We start from the raw sequence: 23028 nt of genomic DNA on the forward strand, positions 1-23028 counted from the left end.
TGGCCTATAATGACATCGTCAACACATCCGTCAACCCACAATTGGGGGATGGGGGGTGGGGGGTGGGGGGTGGGGGGTGGGAGAGACACAAGAAATAGTAAGGGGAATACTAGGTTTTCCTTTCCATGGGCAAAGCCGTTGAAATCAAGGTAGTTCCACAGTTATTCTTACAGGGAATTAATTAAACAATACAAGAGCTGTTTGTTTTCTGACATTCTTCCCCCATGAAATTACTATGGTAAGTATGTGTTACAGAATGTGCAACAGCTTTTTTTTTTTTTAAATTATGTTTCCAGCCTTCGTGTCTTAGAAAAGAAGGGCAAATCTGGTTGCCAATGTGATAAATTAATTCTGTAGAATAATAAGCCCTCTCTTTCTATACAGTTCGTAGAAATATTCTGCATAAGGAAGTAGGAGAAAATAGAAAAGTCTAGAAAAGAGCTATGAGGAGGGGAGGAGAGGAGAGAAAAAAGCAGCGAATTCTCCCAGTCTGAAATCTTCAGAGATGTTGGAATTATAACTCCCCAAACTCCCGTACTGGATGAGAATTCCAGGAATTGTAACCCCAAGGCATCTGGAAGACACCAAGTTACAGAACAGTGATCCATGATATTAAAGATAATGCGAGAATTAAAAAAATAATTCCAGTTGTATCTTCAGTATGTTTCAGCAAGGAAGTGATTCAGTCTTTGGACTGATTGGGGTGAAAGATAGCAAAATACGATGTCTGAGAAGGTTGGAAATATTAAATGGGCTCTTGACAGGTCACAAGCCTTGAAGATTAAGATAAAGAGGATTAAGGTATTTCACAATGGAAAGTGCCCGGCTTTGAAAGAAAGAGCTTAATATATGCAATAATTTGGAGCCAGGCTCACTGCTGAACTACTTTGAAGTGTGGGAAAGTAGTAAGAATCTAACAGGTTATTCTATGCATCAACAAATGCTTCTGATCTTAGATTACGTACAGCCAGAAGAGAGCGAGAGAGAGTTAAAATATAACTGTACTTATAACTGCCAGAAAGAAGATCAGAGACTACTTCTTTATAACTTTTTTTTTCATTTTTTCTAATTTAGTTTATTATTGCTCTTAAAACACATCTCTGATCCTGTGCTACTATTCTGCTATGAAATCCAGTGCTTTACTGATCAAATGGTGTCTTGCCTTTTTCTGGTAGGATATATGTGTGTGTGTGTGTGTGTAGGTCTTTGGTTATTCGGGTTTTCTCCCGCGTAAAATTGGAAGTGTCTTGGAGACGTTTCGACGAAGTCTCATTTGTTATCTTCAGGCTGGTGTTTTCAGCTTCGTGCTTCAAGGAGCAAATACCTGCTCTTCGCCTCCAATGTGCTCTTCTGGATGAAGTATATAAGCATGAAGCTGAAAACACCAGCCTGAAGATGACGAATGGGACTTCGTCGAAACGTCGCCAAGATACTTCCAATTTTACGCGGGAGAAAACCCGAACAACCAAAGACCTACATACAAATACCCGCGAAAACCTCAGAAAACAAATATATATATATATATATATATAAATTTATAATTGATTGAGAAAAAGAAAAGACATCAAAGTGGCCACTGCCTAATAACTGAGGTCAGAGGCACAATCCAGGCCCAGTTTAGCCACATCATCATCATCCACATATGAATATTCTTTTATGCAAGAAAACTTGCATATTTGCTTTCAGTTTTAAATAGATCTCGCACACAGAAAGGAGAAAGCTATTGATTAAATTATTAATTTAAAAAAGAGCAAATAAGGCTTTCTGATCTTGGCTTAGTCACATTAAACACAGCTTAAATAAAGCAAAGTCTATTCCACGTGCATGCTTTCTGATGGCAAAGTCTAAAATAAAAATAAAATCGTACAAGTCTACAAAACCAAACATTAAAAATATAGATGGCAAAAAAAAAACCCATCAACAGTTATGCTAATTAAAATTTAGATGAAAAGTAATAAAACAGCCTGTTATAATTGCAAACTAGTTGACGAATGCCAGTTAATGGGCAGGTCAAAATGTGCCCATTCAAGTTACAGCAGTACTAGAATGGGAGATGACTAGAAAATTCTGGGGCTGTGAAGATCAAAATGAGAGAGGGGGGGGGGGAAGTTCTCTGGAAAAAGACTATGAGAAATCACTTCTATTGTGTTGCCAAGAAAACTGAGGGCTTGAGTTGGATCTGATCTGAGGTATCCTTATCTTTGCGTAGATCTGTCCCCAGTCATTTCTATGAATATGACATTCAAGATGAGAAAAATGGACTCGGGGTCGTGATCAAACATCTAACATTAAAATATTATTAGGCACTTAACCAAATACGGGAATTTTTGGAATAGGCATCCCACAGAATATAGGCATATTCGTAATGAATGAATGGAAATAACTGTAGTAAACAGCTGGGATTTAACTGGTCATTCTCTAAAGGAATACAGTCATTTGACCTAGACCTTCGCATTTCATACCAATCAAGACTAAGAGTACAGTTCGCAAAAGCCATTGTTGAGCAGTTTTTGCAAGCTTAGATGAAATTGAAGATTACACTAGTATTTCAGAACGTCAGTAATTCTAGAGCGGCCTGACTGGGTTTATATGGTATTGCTCCTATTTTAGCCTGAGATGGCAAGAATTTCTCCAACGATTATCCAAGAGATAATGAAATCCATCCATCCTCTATCACCTAGCACATTCCCCTCATGACATCCAATACCGTATATGAATGGAAAGGTGAGTTAAGAGTGCAAGTTATTTCATATATATCTGTAGGATAGAAAGTTACAAAGTTCTCCTCTTCAAAAATGATATTTTAGAGAGGATTAAAAAAAGCCAGGAACTTGGAACAACATACACACAAACAAACAAAAACTGAAATAAAAGGCCAATCTATGGAACTGAAAGAATGTTCTGAAGGATTTTTTCCATGGCACCTTCTCCATCCGCAGGAAGATTTCAATAGACCATTTAACAGAATAATTAAATCAAACTTATTTTCAAGGTAAACATTGGCGTCACTTTCTAAATTCAGATTAAAGCATTGTATCCCAGTGAAAAGTTTTGGCAAAAGAAATTTAACAGATTTTTTTTTTAAAAAACAACAGCCCCAATAAGCAAAAAAGTTTCCAAAACTCAAGAATCTGCCCTTGTGCTATCATTAGAAGCCCTACACCAAACTTTGGCACATATCTTAAGACTCCAAGGATTCTCAGTAAATTCTGAATATTGTAGTCCCAACTTGTCTGGAAAGCATCTGGCTGGAGAAAGGTGCCTTATTTTATGATCAATGGTAACACTGAAACTAGATCCATGCAACTCTGGATTTTAGTTTGGTCAACTGGTTTCTAATCCAGAGTTGCGTGGATCAGAACTGGAGCCTTAAGTGCAATGCGTGGAAGATATTGTTCATCTAATTAAGCAGTAGCAATCTGCCTCATACCTGACCAACCCAAAGCCTTCCTCTGATTGACTTCATATTCTTGTCAATTGGGCCGGTCAATTTCACAGGGGGATGGACCTTTGAAACACAGCAGGCTACAATACTACACGGAACTTCCAGGTTCAATGACCCCGGTTGATGTCAGTTGACAAAAATAGGCTGACAAAGAGGCAAATTAGGCCAAAGTAAAGGGAGGCAGAGATTTCCTAGAAAAAAAAATGACTGAATAAGCTTCATAAACATTTAGTCTGATTTAGTAGAACTTTTTGGATGCCGTGTTCCTTAATCTGAGGGCTGAATACAGACCATTCTGGATAACTGACTGGACTCAGGTCTCAGACAATCGTTTTCTCAACCATCCGTTTATAAGCATGCATCTGTATTGCAAGTGGGAATACAATCTTGGAGAGAAAATCTCAAACCTGGCATATTAAAAAGTTTAGTCTGTATTTATTAGAAATATATCCTGCATTTATCTGAGAATTAATACATCATCGTCGTCGTCATTGTTATTATTATTTTGTTTATTTATTTATTATTTATTTATTTATGAGACTTATATACCGCTTTAAGTGCAAGCACTCTCTAAGCGGTGTACACCAGTAAGCAATGTATATATATATATATTTACATTGCCCCCAACAATCTGGGTCCTCATTTTACCTACCCCGGAAGGATGGAAGGCTGAGTCAACCTTGAGACGGTGAGATTTGAACCGCTAACCTGCTGAACACAGTCAGCTAAAGTGGCCTGCAGTACTGCACTCTAACTGCTGCGCCACCTCGGCAGTTATTGTTATTTCATTCATTTTGGTTACCATATCACAAAAAAGATGTTGAGAGTTTGGAAAAAAATTCAGAGACGAGCAACTAAGATGATCAAAGGCCTGGAGACTAAAACATACGAAGAACGGCTGCAGGACTTGGGTTTGGCTAGTCTAAAGAAAAGAAGAAACAGGGGTGACATGATAGCAGCATTCCAGTATTTGAGGGGCTGCCACAAAGAAGAGGGGGTCACATTATTCACCAGAGGGAAGGACGAGAAACAATGGTTGGAAACTGACCAAAGAGAGAAGCAACCTGGAATTAAGGAGAAACTTCCCGACAGTGAGAACAATCAGCCAGTGGAACAGCTTGCCCCCAGAAATTGTGGGCATCTCCATCACTGGAGATTTTCAAGAAAAGACTAGACAATCACTTGTCGGAGATGGTATAGGTTCTCCTGCTTGAGCAGGGGGCTAGACTAGAAGACCTCTAAGGTCCCTTCCAGCTCTACCCTACTCTACTCTACTCTATTCTTTGAGAATTCAAGGCAATGTGCACTGTGCTCTCTCTTCTCATTCTCCCCATAACCACAACCTGGATTAGGCTGGGAGAGGACTGGCGTAAAGTCACAGCCGCCTTCCACGCCTAAGGAAGGACTAGAACTCACAAATCCCTGGTTTCGAAGCCCAGCACCTCAACCACTACACCCAACCAGTTTTCTTATTTTGTGTACTTTATAGCGTCAATCTTGTGAACTCTCAAGAGGGCAAGCGACAGAATTTCATTTTTAATGTGGGCCAGTGTGCTCACCGTAAAAAATGATAATAAAGATTTAAGAAGAGATTGGACAATCATTTGAAATGGTATAGGGAAGGGGTAGGCCACCTTGGCTCTTTTATGACGCGTGGACTTCAAATCCCAGAATTCCTGAGCCCGCATAGCTCAGCTTGGAAACCTCTCCCTTTCCCCTCAGCATGGCTGGCTGAGGAATTCTGGGAGTTGAAGTCCACCAGTCATAAAAGAGCCAAGGTTGCCTACCCCTGGTATAGGGTCTCCTGCATGAGTAGGGGGTTGGACTAGAGGACCTCCAAGGTCTCTTCCAGCTCTACCTGAATTGATTGATGGATGGATTGGTCTTTAAGAAGGCCAGAACTTCAGGGTAGAAAAAGACTGAAATAAAGTTCATAGGGTTTGTTTTTAATGTTAAAAGTGGTATTAAGGAAAATCAACTTTATTCAAATGTTCAGCAACAGTACCATAAAGATTGCTGGCTTAAAAAACTCCAAGACAAACATTAGCACAAGAGAATAGGCATCGTTAAAGAGCAGCACTAAAAGCAATTAAAAAAAACAAAACACCAAAACCCTTCAGTTTAAGCCTGCAAAGAAAGCAAGGACTGGGATAGACTAAAACTGGGGAGAGATAAATGAAGGCTGATACTGAAGCACTTGTATCTAACCTTGGATTCAGTACTAAGTTACATGGACCAATGATTTAATTCAGCATAAAGCAGCTACAGTACTCCAGTGGTTATTGTTGCTACGGTATTATTACATTTATAAAACACCTAACCGTTTCTGAATGGTTTGAAAACAAAGGTAACCTTGTTCCTGCCTGCTGGTTCAGAAATAAGGTGGTTTTTTTTTAAAGAAATGATGGGGAAAGGAGGAAAAAAAAACACAAGCATTTGATGATGCGTTGCTCCTGTTCAGTCCAATTTGCTAGAGGCCCCCAATGTCAGATAACAACTCTAGTTCAAAAGAAGGAACAAAGCCTTGAAGAGCAAGCTTGGGAGCGAGCTTCAAATGCAGGACCACTTGTCCTCGAAGCGTGCCAGCAGTGCCAGCAGCCGTGTTCTTCAGAAGCCAGCTGGAACTGCGCTGAAGGCCAGCCAGAGCTGAAGGCACAGGTATGCATGGACCTTTCTCCCAGGATGGCAAAGCTGCTGCGTGCACATGCACACCGACAACCAAGAGCAGCCTCTGAAGCAGCTACAGCAGACTTCCAAAGGAAGCGGGTGCTTTAAAAGGTCTGGGGAAAGTATTTCACTCAGGCAAATGCATTTTGCAAAGGATGGCCTTTCAGTGCTATATATACTCCCATTTACAGGTGGTCCTCGACTTACAACAGTTCACTTAGTGATCAGCACTGAAAAAAGCGACTTGTGGCCCTGCCTGTACTATGAAATTAAGCTGCAGAACTCACTGACACCTGACAGGTGGGGGGCACCAAGAGAAATAGTCTTAAGAAAGCGGAAACTAGAATTCCCGTGGTCTCTTAAGTATTTAAACTGCTTCTTTCATTTGTACACCATCTTCCTAGGTGATGAATATTCAAGAGGCCTAATGAAATTTAGAAACAAAAACTTGAAGTCTGTTCAGAGCAGTATACTACTCAGTACCAGTTGCTAGGGAAGAACGGGGAAAAAAAATATGCTACCGTTAATGTGCTGTTCTCACAGTGGGGGACATTTTGCTGGGTTAGATAGGATCTTCAGTTGATCCTGGCTCAAATCCTTACGCTTATTAACCATTAAATATAATAGTGAAATTGCATCTTTGGGGTTAGGTACAACTGCAGGCAAGTAGGACTTCCAAGTCCTTTGATGGCTTCTTGATAATGGCTAAAGTAAGAATTTGGGCTTCATCTAGCCAGCTAGTTTTTTCTTTGTATTACACGATGGTCCCCAACCTTTTTAGACTTGCAGACCAGCGGCGCAGGGGCAGAGGGAATTGTTCCACCTGAGTGGCGGGCAAGCATGCGTGGTTAATTGTTCTAACTGTCAGGAAGTTTCTCCTTAGTTCTAGGTTGCTTCTCTCCTTGATTAGTTTCCATCCGTTGCTTCTTGTCGTGCCTTCAGGCGCCTTGGAAAATAGCTTGACTCCCTCTTCTTTGTGGTAGCCCCTGAGAGACTGGATGACTGCTATCATGTTCCCCTCATCCTTCTCTTCATTAAACTAGACATTCCCAATTCCAGCAACCGTTCCTTGTATGTTTTAGCCTCCGGTCCCCTAATCATCTTTGTTGCTCTTCTCTGGACTCTTTCTAGAGTCTCAACATCTTTTTCACATCGTGGTAAGTGTACACCATATGCATGCAACTGAGCAGAAGCCTATCGGTTCAGCCCTCCGTAGCAACCTCAGTTTCCCGTGTGGCCCCTTGGGGAAATGAATTGCCCATCCCTGCCCTACACATTTTGTTGCCCCACTCCAGCTTGACCCAAGATACACAACAATTATATAGGCCAGTGCAAAGGGAGTTCCGGAGCAATCAATGCAAGGGAGCTTTACGGCAGCTATTCTCTTCCTCATTCCTAGCAGTCAGCTGGCTGGCCGGATGGAGTAAGAATTCCTTGCATTTTGAAGGTGAGAACTAGAGACCAGGAACACAAGACTGGGGTGCAGCCCTCCCTCCCCAGAGACTTCAAAGCTAGAATGATACACCAAGCTAAGCCTCCTTCTCTTTTATCAACAGCCTTGCTGTATACAAAACAACAACAACAACAACCCAAAACGCTTTGGAAAATTATTTGAATTTGTGCATGTTACTCAGCCCCTTTCTCCTATCATAAATCTTGTTGGGGGTGGCTTGAGGCTGCCGGTCTGCAGAGTTCATTGTGGAGGGGGGGGGCAAAGAAAAGTCCGACCCTTTTCTGGCTATTTTGGGGCAGAAAGTGGAAACCCGAAGATGGTGGAAATCAGATTCCTCGTTCCTCCTTCTGGGTTTCTCGCGGCTGTGTTTCGTGGTGGTGTCCATGGAAACTGCACAAACCACCCCATCCTACTCCTCATCCTTATATAGAACCAGAGAGAGCACCAGAGGAAATAATTATTGAAGTAGGCCACAAACTGCTAATTCTGATAGAAGTGCCAATCTAAATTCTCCACCACCTAAGCTGCTTTGAGAAGGAAAGTCAGCTGAAAGGCTTCAGTCAGGCAGCATTAATTTGCCAATGGACAAGTTGGCCACAGAACAAAATGGGCTCCATTTAGGCATCCAACGAGTGATGTTCTTCTTAGTCCTCCTTCATTCTCTCCTCCCCCACCCCCCACCCCCCCAAAAAAGCCCATTACTTTTTTCTGGCCAATGGACTGCTCGGTCTTAACCCTAATCCATTCAGAAGAAGAGAGGCAGATTCTATTTCTGAGGATTTTGCTAAATGCTTCTGCAAACTTTAAATCCACCCCTCCCCATTGTAGAGGGTCCTCTTACAAAGGGATCCATATGAACAATACGAGCTCGTTATTAATATTAAAAAAAATTAAAAGACGCTTGCTCCTGGGGAGGAAAGCTATGGCAACTCTAGACAGCATACTAAAAAGCAGAGACATCACCCTGCCAACAAAAGTACGTGTAGTCCAGGCCATGGTTTTCCCAGTTGCAATGTACAGCTGTGAAAGTTGGACCGTAAGAAAGGCTGAGCACCAAAGAATTGAGGCCTTTGAACTCTGGTGCTGGAGAAGATTCCTGCGAGTCCCCTGGACTGCAAGGCGAACAAACCGGTCAGTCCTGGAGGAGATCAACCCTGACTTCTCTTTAGAAGGCCAGATCCTGAAGTTGAAACTCAAGGACTTTGGCCACCTAATGAGAAGGAAGGACTCACTGGAGAAGAGCCTGATGCTGGGAAAGATTGAGGGCAAGAGAAGAAGGGGACGACAAAGAATGAGGTGGCTGGATGGAGTCACTGAAGCAGGAGGCATGAGCTTAAATGAACTCCAGAAGATGGTAGAGGACAGGAAGGCCTGGAGGAACATGGTCCATGGGGTCGCGAGGGGTCGGACATGACATTGCAACTAACAACAACAAAGAGATAATCTTTCCAAAATCTCTCTCCCTTCCAAAAAAGATAATGCTGTTGATGATCTATCCTCTGATAAGGGATTTATTTACCATGACACTTGACAGCTCATGGAAGAAGAGGCAGACTTATTACTCACAGACACCGCCTGTTTATACCATCTCTGTGTTTTAGTATATTTTAACTTTGTATTATTTTATGTGTTTGCATTTTTAATGGGGTAAAATATGTTGGATGCCATCTGGAGAGGGGAAAAATCTGTCAGATGGTATAGAAATATCTTAATAAAAGAAGATATCTGACACACTGTATGTAAAAAAAAAAGGGGGGGGACAGGATTCTAAAGATGAAAATTGGGGGGGGGGAGAAATGGGGAGTTCCAGCACAGGAGATCCCTAGCCAGCCCATTGTGGAATAATCTGTTATTTAACTTGATTTCAGATTAATCAATTGTGTTAATTGTTGTGCCAGCTTGTTGGGGCCAGGAGAGCTCCTCTCTCTTTATGGCTATTCAAACATTATTTGAATAAGCAGCCAATTATTGCAAATTGGTCATTAAGAGAGGGGGAGAGGCCCTAATGATATTGTATTCAACCATCAAAAGAAAATTACTCATTCTGGGCATGTGGGCCAGCAGAAATCTGCAGGGCTGTTTTAGCTGACTTTTCTACAAAAACAACTGCGTGCAAGCAGTAGGGAAGCAACTTTATAGTCCCTGTTTGAAAACAAGAAAGCAAAGCGATGACCCACATTTTTTTTTCCATTACAAACGATAGTAGTGACTTTATTTCACCTTTCCACATGGCAAAGAACGGGGGCTGTAACCTATCTACCTTCAACTTGTGACATCCTGAGCAAAGATGTTTTGTTGGTTTCATTCCTCTTTTTAAAATATTTAGGGGGCTGGATATGATCAGCACTGTACAGAATTCCCAATTTCTTCTTTAGCCCCAATATACCTGGACCTAGAATTTGTTTTCTAGCCAAAAATATCAGGTAAGAGAAAGAAATATCTACATTCAGATCCTAAAGAGTCAATCACCATGGGCAGTTGCAAAATATTTATTTGGGAATACATGGAAGTAGAAAAGAGAACTATGCAGATCAAGACAAATTAAGAATTGAAGATGCTCTTGTGTTGCATGTATGTGTTAGCATGCTTGTCTATGTACATACCCCTGGTTTTAAAATTAATGCCAAGAATTCATAAAGAGCAAGCCACAGAATATGAAAGCCAATTATTGATTAATGAGCTACATGAACAGGCCTTTATAATACAGCTACATTCTCAGTGTGCATTTCTGGCTTTATTGCCAGAGTAAACACAGCAGCCATTGTGGAAGCGTAAAAAAAAAAACAAAAAACCACACCACTGCAGTGCTTAAAAACTCTCCTTGTCTCCACTTTTTTTAGCTCGATTCCTGCTGCCTTTTTTTAAAAAAGAGCTTTCAACTTTGCCTACTGGAGGTAGAAAGCTACAGAGTTAATCCAGGTTGAACACTTGCTTTAAATGCACTTATTTCATAACTCCAGGAAACTCAAATTACTTTGCACTGCTATTAGATACTTGTAGAGCAAGTGACAGAAAAGAGTAACAGCCCTCTTTCCCTACAGATGCTATACAATCCTCACAGATTCGCACGCTCCGGCTGTAACTGGTGCTTGGAAACGCTAAAAGCAGATCATTTTTTAAAGTGCCTCTCCATTTGAGTGAGAAGCGGAAAACGAAATCAACAAGGTTTGCATTCAGAGTCAAGGGCTTAGGACCAGAGAACACCAAAATCTTAGAAAGCAAGACACCAGAAACACAAACTAATCCCCACATTAAGAACAAGGCTCCCTTGCCACAGAACAATCAACGCAATACAGGCAGTCCTCGATTTACAACAATTCAGTTAGTGACCGTGACAAGTTACAAGGGCATTGAAAAAAGCGATTTTTTTTGGCACAGTCACGTGATCAAAATCCAGATGCTTGGCAACCGACTCACCTATATGATGGCTGCAGCGATCCCCTTTTGCGACCTGACAAGCAAAATCAATGGGGAAGCCAGATTCACTTAACAACTGTGTGGTTAAACTTGACAACTGCAGCAGTTCACTTAATTACTGTGGCAAGAAATGTTGTAAAATGGGGCAGAACTCACTTAACAACTGACTTGCTTAACCACAGAAATGTTGGGCTTAATTACGGTCGTAAGTCAAGGACTGCCTGCAGTTTCAGCCAAAAACCAGGCATGGGGAGGCAATGAAAGATCCCAAGCATCTTGTGAAGCGGACTAACCGACAGAGATTTTAACAACTACTCCCTTCCTGAACTGGAGCAAAGAGGATTTTGTAATCGTGATACATAAACTGCTGGATCGGTGGGGCAAATCATCTTGCTTCCAACTCCCTATGTAAAATTTCCAAGCACGTGGTTGCAACGATCCTTTAGAAGTGCAAAAACACACATGAAACCAATAGCCTTAAACGGCAGAAGTAAATATTTCCATGGGAAGAACGAAGGCGCTAGAAAACAGAATCTTTGGCAAGGTTTCATGCTATGCAGATGGGAGTTATTTTGATTGACAGATGTCCCATTTCTGGACAATGGTACACTGCAGAAGAAGAAGAAAAATAGCCTCTAGTAGAGCAATTTAGTATTAAAATTCACCCAAGAAAATAGTAAGGGAAAGGCTACTTGGGCAGCAGCTTTGAGGACTGCAAAGGGAGGCTGATCACCAGAAGAGAATAGTTCTTCTAGTCCAGTGGTTCTCAGCCTGTGGGTCGGGACCCCAATTTGGGGTCGAACGACCATTTCACGGGGGTCGCCAAACAATGCAGTCCGCCATTTTTCCCCCCTTTTCCTTAGCTGTGCTACTCCCTTTTATTCTAGTGGCTTTTGAAAGCCAATAGAATAGACTCTTTTGAATAGAGTCTAATTCTATTGGCTTTCAAAAGCCAATAGGAATTGTCCAGGCTGTCTCTGCCCTGCTGAGCCCGCCAAAAGTCCCATTCTGCAAATGGTGCTGCACCACTTGAGTAGCCCTCGACTTACGACCGGTTGAGTAGTCCTTGACATACGACCGGTTGGGGGTCACGGCATTAAAAAGGTTGAGAACCACTGCTGCAGTCAATTTAATGACTTTTTGAAACTGGCTGGGTCAACTTTCTTATAGATATTGAGCTTACAATATCAAGAAAGCAAGGCAAATTACATGCCTGGCTTAGAATTAATTTTATCCGTGACAGGAAGTTATTACCTCTGGGAATGGAGAGACATTACATATAGACACCTAAGTAGGTAGGAAGCCATTCCTGTTATTTTTCCCTTTCATATTGGCAAATGAAGAATTGGCTTACGTTTTTGCATGGAAGGGAACCAGATTTGAGCCTTTGGCTTCTGGTGGTGGATTCTTTTTGCACAGGATTAAGCTGCCAGATGCTCAATACAACAAAAATACAACAACTAGCGCTAACCACTTCCTAATGGTGAGATACTTTAGAGCAGTGTTTCCCAAACTTGACAATTTTAAGGCATGAGGACTTCAACTCCCAGAATTCCACAGCCAGCGTTGCTGGCTGTGGAATTCTGGGAGTTGAAGTCCACATGCCTTAAAATTGTCAAGTTTGGGAAACACTGCTTTAGAGCAGTGTCGCTCACTCTCAACAACTGTTTACGATGTGTGGACTTCCAACTCCCAGTCATGGTGGCTGGAGAATTTTGGGAATTGAAATCCACATATCTTAAAGTTGCTGGGATTCAGCAACACTGTTCTAGAGCTTTCATCCATGCCCTAAACTCGGTGGTCTCCAAACTTCGCAATTTTAAATTGTTTGTGGATTTCAACTCCCAGAATTTACTCACCCAGCATGGTTGGCTGTGGAATTCTGGGAGTTGAAGCCCACAAGTCTTAAAGTTGCCATGTTTGGACTCCCGTGCCCTAACTCCAGACTTCAGGAGATGCCAAGAACAAGAGTAGCTTGCTTCTTGGTAGGTAAGAACCTGCAGAAATGCCTGTATAAATGTCCAGCAACTGTATTTGTGGAAGTCTTACTGGGGCACTTAACAAATCAAAAGCTTTTTCCAAAGGACATTTTCTAAAATGCGATGGAAACATTGAGATATACCCAGAATAACAGAATAGCAGAGTTGGAAGGGATCGTAAAGGTCTTCTAGTCTAGTCCAACCCCCTACTCATATCCTTGTTAACAGGCCAGGCCTGCTTGGATAGGAAGGTCCTTTATGAGAATGGTGATGATGATGAAAGTCTTAGGAGGAAAGATGGTAAGGGAGGAGAAAAGATCTGCATCTCAGGGCAGTTACACCCATCTACTAATTGCAATCAAGTGCTCTTGCAGGCATTAATTAAACCTTAATCTAGCTAAATCATGTGAAGCAACTCTTGATCCCGTTTTTCAGCTGGCTAAACTGAACAAGTAGAGAGCTGGTTGCCAGAGATGACACAGCTGACAATAAGGACAGAAGCCTTTTCCAACTGGGGTGATGCGGCTGTTTTTGGAATGTTCCCCCTAAGGAGGCTTGTCAGAAGCCAACAATTAGTTCTCCTGCAGGAGAACAAACCCATCAGGACAAGATTCAGCAGTCCATCTGCATTTAAAAGACAAAGGCCGCTCTTTGGAAGACAGCAAAGTCCACATTTGGGACAGAGAGGACCGTTGGTTTGAAAGGGGGGTCCAAGAGGCCATTTATGTCAAAACTGAACGGCCCTCTCTCAACAGAGGGGAAGGGATCCTACATCATTTATCTCAGGTCTACAACACAGTTCCAAAAAGGCTCTGTACCCATTTGCACCACTCAGGTGACCTTGAGGACACAGATAAAACTCCAAGTGGCCTCAACGACTCTCTAAAAGAATGCAAATGACCAGCTGTCTGCAAGGAGTATAAATCCTTCCATTCCCCACCATCCAGTCAGAGCTGAAGAAGCTTCTTTTCTTCAAAGAAAAACAAAAAAGTCCAGTTGCCTTTTGAAAAAGCACCTTTGGGACAACCATGACCTGGACGACTGAGAATCTCCATAGACAAATTTGAATTCAGGTTTGTGCTAAATTGCATTTTCTCTAATCATAGTCTAAGGAATAAATCACAATTGAATAACATCAAGGCATAAAGCTAAACTCCGGTGGCTTCATAATCACAAAAATTTCTTGCCAATAGAGCACTTCTAAAACCACGGTAATACACCGTAAGACCAATTAGCACAGCATACTAAGCCAAAATCAGCTAAACATTTTATAGCGCCTTAGCGCCAAGTGTGAATTGCATCAATGCTCTTTAGGAGCTCAGCTGAAAACGGCTTTTAATTTTAAACTCTGGGCCTTTTTAAAATCTTAAAACTATCAAATTATTATCAGTGTCCTTCACCTATTATTTTTTCCCATGCTTTTTTTTTTTTTTTGCTATGTCTCTGGCACCAATATTTACAATGGAAATAAACAGGAACCAGACGGAAGAAGAGAAATAGTTAGGAACGATGCCTAGATATCTGGGGTACTCCAGGCTAGCATTTTCAGATAAATTCTGAGGTGTAAAACTTTGCTGGACCTGAAGCAACTGATGGAGGAAGGCACCACGCACGGATTAAACTAAGCAGTGGTGAATCTCCCGCAGAAAGAAAACACTGGGGATTGAAAGCAGGAAGCAAAGTTCATTCATTCTTCATCCATAATACAAAGCGACAGAAAAAGCAAGGCATTTTTTTTTTCCTACAGTGACATTTGAGGAACAGAAGAGGGGTAGACAATAGAGGCTTCCTCCCCACCCCCCAATTTCATGGCTTAACTGCGGAGGGGATTGACCTTCCACAGACTGGTCTGTACGTCATCAGGACCCTTTCCCCCATCGGAAGACGTAGGGCATTCCGGCGCTCCATGAATTAGACAATTCATTCAACAAGTGGCAGCATCATCCCCAGCATGAATGAGGGACCGTTGCCGTCGAGGCAGTCCCTGCCAGCTATTGACAAACTGAACTGAGGGTGATTGTGTGCTTTTACACACTGACAAACCTCTACAATGTGATCCCACTGGCATTCACGTACAAAAAGGAGGCCACCATGTGCACAAGAAGTGACGCGCAATTTGTAGCCAGAGAGAAGGCAAGAATCGCCGATCTTTATAAAGTAACTCTTCTGACAATGATCCCTTATTTTTTCAATGAAATACATTTCCCGAGATCTCCTCCACGCCTCCCAGGAATGCTTCTGCTTTTATGAATGCGACTCAAAGGGCCCGGACATTCAAGGTCATCCCCAAATCACTCCCGTAAAGGTATAAAGTGGTCTCTCTCTGCCTAGCATTCCAGATTTAAATTCGTCAACACTCGAGGCTTTTAAGAGACTGGACAGCCCACTTGTCTGGAAATGCCTACAGCAGACATGTCAAACACAAGGCCCGGGGGCTGGATGCAGCCCGCAAAGTGGTTTCATGTGGCCCGCGAAGCCATCCTGGAAACAGTGAGGAACCAGCCCCTGCCGTGTCAGCCCCGTCACCTGGGTGCATGCTGGGGAGGTGTCGCCCTTTGTAGGGAATGAAGAAATGGACCATGCCTTGGCGCTTGCCCCGGTCCCACCCCCTTCTGCCAGAGACCCTCAGATCTGTCCCACTCCTGCCCAGGCCCCCACAGGCACCCTTGACGCGAACGATGTAGAGCTGGCCACACCCACCCAGTAAGCCACACCCACTCCATCCATGCCCACCCAGTAGGCCCCACCCACCCTGGCCACACACACCCCAAGGGCAACCGCAATGCTGATGCGGCCCTCAATGAAATTGAGTTTGACACCCCTGGCCTACAGCATCCTGCTTGAGCAGGGGGCTGGACTAGAAGACCTCAAAACCCTTCCCACTCCGTTGTTATTCTGTTTCTGATACACATGGTCCAATATAAGGAAAGTGCATCCCACTGGAAGAAACAGAAGGAGTCCTACTTCCTAATTCAGATCTCCTCTAGGACTGACCGGTTTGATCGCCTCCTAGCTAGTGGGAAATATAATAGGGTAACAGACCCTTAATCCCTCCTAAACATGTCCCCATCAGCTTTGAACAAATAAACGCCTTATACTGCTGCTTAGAACTTGTGGAGATATTTCAGGGGTTTCGTGCAGGTAGAGCTTCTCTCTCAGGTCCTGCTAAAATCCTTTCTTATTTTGCTATGATAAACTAAAGAAATCCAGTTCAGATGTGTCCACCAGCCATTATGTCTGAGCATTCTAATGCCATATAGAAGTGAAGGAAGTTTCTAGAAATTAAGAAAAGGAAAGTCTGCTAGTTTTATTTGTAAAACTAATTTAGTTTAGTTTTATTTAACTAGTTCGGTTTTTAGTTTTTACAGAAAACGTCTTCCCACAAGAATTTTCCGCCCCTTTTCAAGATATTGCAATGTTAAAAAGGACACCCAGTGAATTTCATCCTCATGCTGTTTTCCTTATTTCCGCCACTTTCAAGACTCCTGCTAACCCACAGAGCAATGATTCTTAAACTTGGGGACTTGACCACCGCTTCTCCCAGTCTCAAATACTATTACCACATGCCAAAAAGCCAGATTCTGTTATTTTACAAAAGCATCTAAGCAGTGGCAAATACGCCTTGACTCAAAAACAAATAATTATAAATTGTTCCATTAGCCCAGGGGTAGGCAACCTCGGCTCTTTTATGACTCATGGACTTCAACTCCCAGAATTCCTGAATCAGCTATGCTGGCTCAGGAATTCTGGGAGTTGAAGTCTATGAGTCATAAAAGAGCCGAGGTTGCCTACCCCTGCATTAGCCCTAGGACAGTGATGGCGAACCTTTTAGAGACCGAGTGCCCAAACTGCAACCCAAAACCCACTTATGCATCGTTGGGTGCCGGGTGGGTGTGGCCTATTGGCTGGGTGTGGCCCATTGGGTGGGTGTGGCCCATTGGGTGGCTGCGGTGGTAACAGCAGACTGGGTGGGACTAAAAAGTTCAATCAATCAATTTCAACTTTGCAAGATCTTTTTTTTTCTCCGCAAGAAGTTGAAATTGACTGATTGATTGAATCTTTTTTTTTTTTTTTTGCACACGGCGGCAGATGCCTAAAGCTAAAAGGTTTTATAAAACCCAGCTGAAGGCCGAGGACTGGGGTAATGGGGTGCCACCTCTGGCACTCGTGCCATAGGTTCTATATCAGCGGTTCTCAACCTATGGGTTGCGACCCCATTTGGGGTCGATCAACCACTTTTCGGGGGTCGCCAAAGGCGGCGATCCGCCATTTTGTCCCCTCCGGGGGCGGCGCCGCACATGCGCGCCACGCATGGGGGCGGCGTCGCACCTCCGGGGGGTGGCGTCGCACCTCCGGGGGGCGCCGCCGTGCATGCGCGCCACGCATGGGGGCGGCGGTGCACCTCCAGGGGCGCCGCCGCCGCGCATGCGCGCCGCGCATGGGGGCGCCGCCGCGCATGCACATCGCACATGGAGCGGCGCCACACATGTGCACCGCGTGCGGGGGCCCGCCCCCATGCGCACCGCGCCTGCGCATAACGTTTGTGTGACGGGGTCGTCGTCACACAAACGTTGAGAACCGCTGTTCTATATCATTTCAGATAAATGATTGCCCAATCTCTTCTTAAAAACTTCCAGTGATAGAGCACCCACAACTTCTGAAGAGCATGAGATTTTAGAAACCACGCAATGTAGTCCTTATTAGTTAAAGATTTTCACTTTTAAAATAACGTACATATTCTTAAGAGTCTGGTGTGTTCGGAACAACGAAGGGCCAACATCAGACTGATATTGTTCATATGCTTTTGCCTCTTATCTTCACAAGTCAAAGGACAAATGACTTCTAAAAAAGGTGAACCTGAATTAAAACTGACAGTATAAAAAAGGGGTGATACAGATTAACGACTGTGTTAATACAGTGAATATATGGGGCACTCTAGCACGACTTAGTATATAAACGCAAATTGGACGAGTTCACTCAACATGTTAAGCTAATCACAGTTCATCACAATGGCTGGGTTTGCACATTGTGCTATGCCAGAACCAAATAATCCATATTATGGCTCGGAACCCAGCCATGAATTTTAGCGCTCTCTCAACAGTCATAGTTCTGCATGTTGTTTGCTACCCTTGCATTTAGCTTGACTCATCTGAGAACTGAAAAACAATGTAGCTAATTTTAAAGGACTTCCAAGAAAGAAGTGATCAGAAAATAAAGGCAGTTAATTGTGTAAACCATGTTTATCCAATCTAGTGACTTCCAAATGTTTTTAACAAAGAAATGTCAGCAAGCATTCATTGCTGAATTGATTTTCCACTGTTTATGACTGATATATAATGGTTTTGAAGTTCCCCTATGCAGCATTAGAACATTAGTCTGTCGAGTCAGAAATTAGCTATCTGACAGTAATCCAGGGTCTGTAGTAAAAGCACTTCCCAGGCTCATGTTGACAAGCCTTTTAAATGAAGATGACACAGACAGAAACTGGGTTATTATTTGAATGGAAAAATGACTTTGTTTACTTGTTATAATCTCCTTCCAGTTTAAATATGGATCAATTCACTTAAAACTTTGTTTAGTCAAGTTGCATTATAATATTCCTGGCAACTGCACACTGCTGCACCTACACACAGGTCAGGTCATACGTCAATGGTACAGTAGTGGCCAAAATTGTGGAAACCTTTTGGAAAAAGTGTATTTTTGAAGTTTGATGGCTAATAACACCATTTTTTCTGGAGTATTACAATAAAATTATACATCAATGGAAAGATAATTTAATCAAGAATGTAATACAACAAAGTCTGTCCAATTATCTGTACTGTATTCTACGAAAAGTTATAGCCAAATAACTAGAAAAAGGAAGCACAACTTGCTCAGGTTGGTATCAGGTAGCTTTCCTTCATCGATTGTAGCCAATGAGCACGATTGTTTAGAGAGCCAATCGGGTGTCATCTTGTTTTGGCAAGGAGCCAATCAGATCACAGTAGGATTCAGTTATTGACGTCCTGTATTGAAGCTGAGAGGAGGACATTTGTCAGGGTGTTATGTGATCGCTATCAAGTTGGTTGGGTTTTTTTTTTTCTTTCATTTAGTGAGCTTGTAATACGTCATAAAATTAAAGTAACGGTGCAAAGAGTTGACTGCTCGCCCAGAAAGCGATGTAAAATAGTATTCTTAAGTGAGCAAGGCTACAGTTATAAAGAAATGAGAAGAAAAATGGGTGGAAACTTAACCAAAGGTGGCGTTTCTACTGTACACTTTTCCCAAAAGGTTTCCACAATGTTGGCCACTACTGTATAGTAAAATGAAGATCTACTCTGAACCTGATTTATGAGTAAAGAGAGTCCCAAAAAGGAGAGGGATTGAAAAAAAAAAACACCAGGGGCAACTAAAGCAAAATTCTGCTGCCAGGCCTTTCACTGCCAGGACAACAACTGGAAACCTCTCATGAGCCAAGCCAAGGGTAGGCAACCTGGGCTGTTTTATGACTCGTGGACTTCAACTCCCAGAATTCCTCAGCCAGCCATGCTGACTCAGGAATTCTGGGAGTTGAAGTCCACGAGTCATAAAAGAGCCCAGGTTGCCTACCCGAGCCAAGGGATGAAAGCATCGCCCACCCCCCCCCCCACAGTTCCCGGCTATTCAGCCCTGCCCCTCCCCTTCCACGGCCATCGATCCCAAGCAGCCCACCCAGCTGCCCGAAGCTTCTTCCCGACACCTTTGGAGCCCCCCTTCTCTCCTCCTCCTCCTCCTCTCCCACGGCAAACTTCGCTGAACCAGAAACACGCACGCCAGGTGCCGCCACAGAAACCCCCCCGTCTCCCACCCCCGCGCGGGGCTCCACGCGGAAGACGCACCCACGAGGACCACCACTCACCAACTCATAGCTCCCTTCCGGTCCCACGCCTCAGCCGGAAACCGAAGGCTCGCGCTCGACTCCACCTTCCGGACGTGAGGTCACGGGACGGCGGCGGCGGCGGCGAGCTGGGCGGTGACGTCACGCGCAGGGCTGGGAGGGAGGGGGCGGCGCCTTCGCGTCACAGCGAGAGGGCGGGGAAAGCGGTGCCGGCGGCGATGGCTGGGTGTTAACCCTTTCCGTGCCGAGCTCCGGCGGGGGAAGGGAGGAAGGGTGGGGGGATGCCCGGAGGAGGCGGCGGTGCCCCCGCTCGAGTCTTCCGGGAAGAGCTGGGATCGGCGCCCGCAGAGGAAGCCGAGGCGGCGGGTCTGCGCGCAGGGTGGGGAAGCGAGCGGGGGTCTTGCCCAGGCGGGAGGGGCGCGGGGAGGGTGGGGAGGGGGTCTCCCCTCGCCGCCTTCGCCCCCCGGGCCCGGGGGGCGCCAGGTTGGAGAAAGCCGCGGCGCCTGGCTCTGCAGCAGCTCTCGGGACTTTTGCTTTAACTCGCCTTGCGCGCCGCCGCGCTTTGCACGACTCACCCCTTCGCCCTGCTTTTTTGGGGGGGGGGATTATTCCCATATAACGGCGCCCGAAGTCAGAGCGCAGCTCCATTGAAGCCCCTTTTGCAAAGGGGAGAAGCGAGAACTGGACCCGCCCCGCCCTTAGCAGTGCAACCGGGCTGGGGGCTTCCCTGACCTGGACTGAAAGGGGTTCTTAGGTTCCTGCCTCGGGCGCCTTCGGAAGGGCTCCCTGGTCTGCCAAGCAAGCCGTTTTCCAAGCTCCGGTTCCGTTTGGACTCTGCCTCTTCATCCGTGCTAGTTGTGAGAATTGCCGGAGTTTAAAAATCCGCCTAAGGCGCCCGTTTGGAGAAGGAAGGTGAAGAGGAAGGAAGGAAGGAAGGAAGGAAGGAAGGAAGGAAGGAAGGAAGGAAACTGGACAGCCACTTGCCCGAAATGGTGCAGGGTTTCCTGCCTGAGTGGGGGGGGGGTTGGACTCGATGACCTCCAAGGTCCCTTCCAAGTATTATTATTATTATTATTATTATTATTATTATTATTATTATTATTACTTTTCAGTGGCTTCCGTTGGATGGGCTCTCTTGCCAGAAATGAGGCTGCAACCTGTCAATCTGTTTACATTAGTTAGGGTATAAGACGGGGCACCCTGTGGGAGCCTTTATCGACAATAATAAGATTAGACTGTAAGCCCCAATTCATGTTGGTTTGTCGGTTTCAAACAAACAAAGCAAAAGCTTTATTATTTCTAAACACAACTCGGGAGACCTTTGTTGACCTATCAATCCTATAGCAAGGGAGGTTTTGCTGCACTGACTTCTCCAGGACAGTCAGCTGTTTAGGTTATAGTGAAGCCAAAATTAATCTGTTTTCTTTTTTTAAAAAAACAAAAACCTTTTCTTACTCATAATCTATAACAGCATTACTGACTGTCTCCTTCCTCTTTCAAACACATTGTTCCCCTTTCTCTTTTAATTGATTATAAATGTGTATGGAATAGATGGATTTCCACTTCCTGAAAAAAATGTATACACAACCCAACCTTTGGCATATACTGGGACAGCTACATGTAGTCCTTAACTTACAGCCATTCGTTTAGTGACTATCCAAAGTTACAGTGGCACTGAAAAAAGTGACTTAGGATCAGTCCTTGCACTTGCGACCATCATCACAGCATCCCCACGACCAGAAGATCAAAATTCAGAGGCTTGGCACCCATGTGTATTTACAATGGTTGTAGCATTCCTGGGTTATGTGATCGCCGTTTGTGACCTTCTCAGCCAGTTTCTGAGAAGCAGTCAACAGGGAAAGCTGGATTCACTTTAACGACTGCATGATTCCTTTAGGAACTGCAGCGATTCATTTAACAACTGTGGTAAAAAGGTCATAAAATCTGATGCAACTCACTTAACAAATGCCTTGCTTAGGAGTGGTCCTGAGCCAAGGCCCATCTGTAAAAGAAGAAATGTTTCCTGATCAAACCTTTTTTTGAGGATAATAATAAAGTTATCTTAAAAAAGAGTGTCTTCCTTATTCTGATTGTCTGCTTGTGTTCCATTAGGGCGGCTAAAGAACAACTAGGGGTCCGAAAACAAACCTCCGATACAGACCTGAAACTGTTTTTGCTCGGCATCCATTGTATGGCAAAGAACTTTATTGAGGTGCTTTGTCATCTTAATTGGCCCAAATAATAACACCTGTCACTTTTGGCTTCTTTATTTTTAATGCCAAGACTTAGATGACTGCATAATTGCTGGATATAATTTGATGTGTGTTTTCTCTCTTAAATGCTTTGTGTATGTTTGTGTGTATATGTGCCTATTATCTTTTAACAGTATTAAAATTCTGCTTTATAATGAATAGGAAAGAAAAACAAGATAACCAGAGGAGTTCTAGAGATATATATATTACATAAAGAGCCTTGCCCTCTTCCCCTGCTTAACATTCAGTACCTTCCAGTTCTTCAAGCTATTTTGCATAAACCTCCCTTTGACACATCCCTATACACTATCATCCTTATTCAAATAAAAGCAAAGAGATTATTAAGTATGGTGACATTCTCAGTTATCTCTTTGTCTTCTGCACAACTTCTGTAAATGATGGTCTCAAACTTCCTGCTGTTTATCCTTATCTGCCTCTATTTGGATTTAGCAACACTTCTGATTCCCAGTCTCCAAAATTATATTTTTTAAAATATATTCTTTCGGATAATTTATCTAACTATGTATGGACTCATTTTAAAAAACATTTCCCCATTTTCTTTCAGATAATACAAAGAAATATACAGTGGTATTTATTTATTTATGAGACTTATATACCGCTTTAAGTGCAAGCACTCTCTAAGCGGTGTACACCAGTAAGCAATGTATATATATATTTGCGTTGCCCCCAACAATCTGGGTCCTCATTTTACCTACCCCGGAAGGATGGAAAGCTGAGTCAACCTTGAGCCGGTGAGATTTGAACCGCTGACCTGCTGAACACAGTCAGCTAAAGTGGCCTGCAGTACTGCACTCTAACTGCTGCGGCTGCATACGTATGACCCAAAACATCTGTTCACACAAATTCCAAAACTAGATAACCGTCCCTCAAAAAATGAATGAACAATCCAAGTAAAGAAATAAATGAAGAAGTATATTTTTTTTTACTTAACTCATTTA

The 23028-nt window shown here is 43.5% G+C and overlaps 1 protein-coding gene across 1 annotated transcript in view; it reads right to left on the reverse strand.

Annotated features, from left to right (window-relative positions):
• Window positions 1-19923, reverse strand: part of BIN3 (bridging integrator 3) — an 86194-nt gene extending 66271 nt beyond the window's left edge. The window contains exon 1 of the mRNA XM_039354292.1: window positions 19839-19923. Coding sequence (XP_039210226.1) covers window positions 19839-19846 — 8 coding nt within the window. The 5' untranslated portion in view covers window positions 19847-19923. The remainder of the gene's footprint in view (window positions 1-19838) is intronic.
• Window positions 19924-23028: the final 3105 nt, after the last annotated feature.

This window comes from Crotalus tigris, unplaced genomic scaffold, assembly GCF_016545835.1.
Source record: "Crotalus tigris isolate CLP2741 ecotype Arizona unplaced genomic scaffold, ASM1654583v1 scf7180000018549.3470463, whole genome shotgun sequence".
Taxonomy (NCBI): domain Eukaryota; kingdom Metazoa; phylum Chordata; class Lepidosauria; order Squamata; family Viperidae; genus Crotalus; species Crotalus tigris.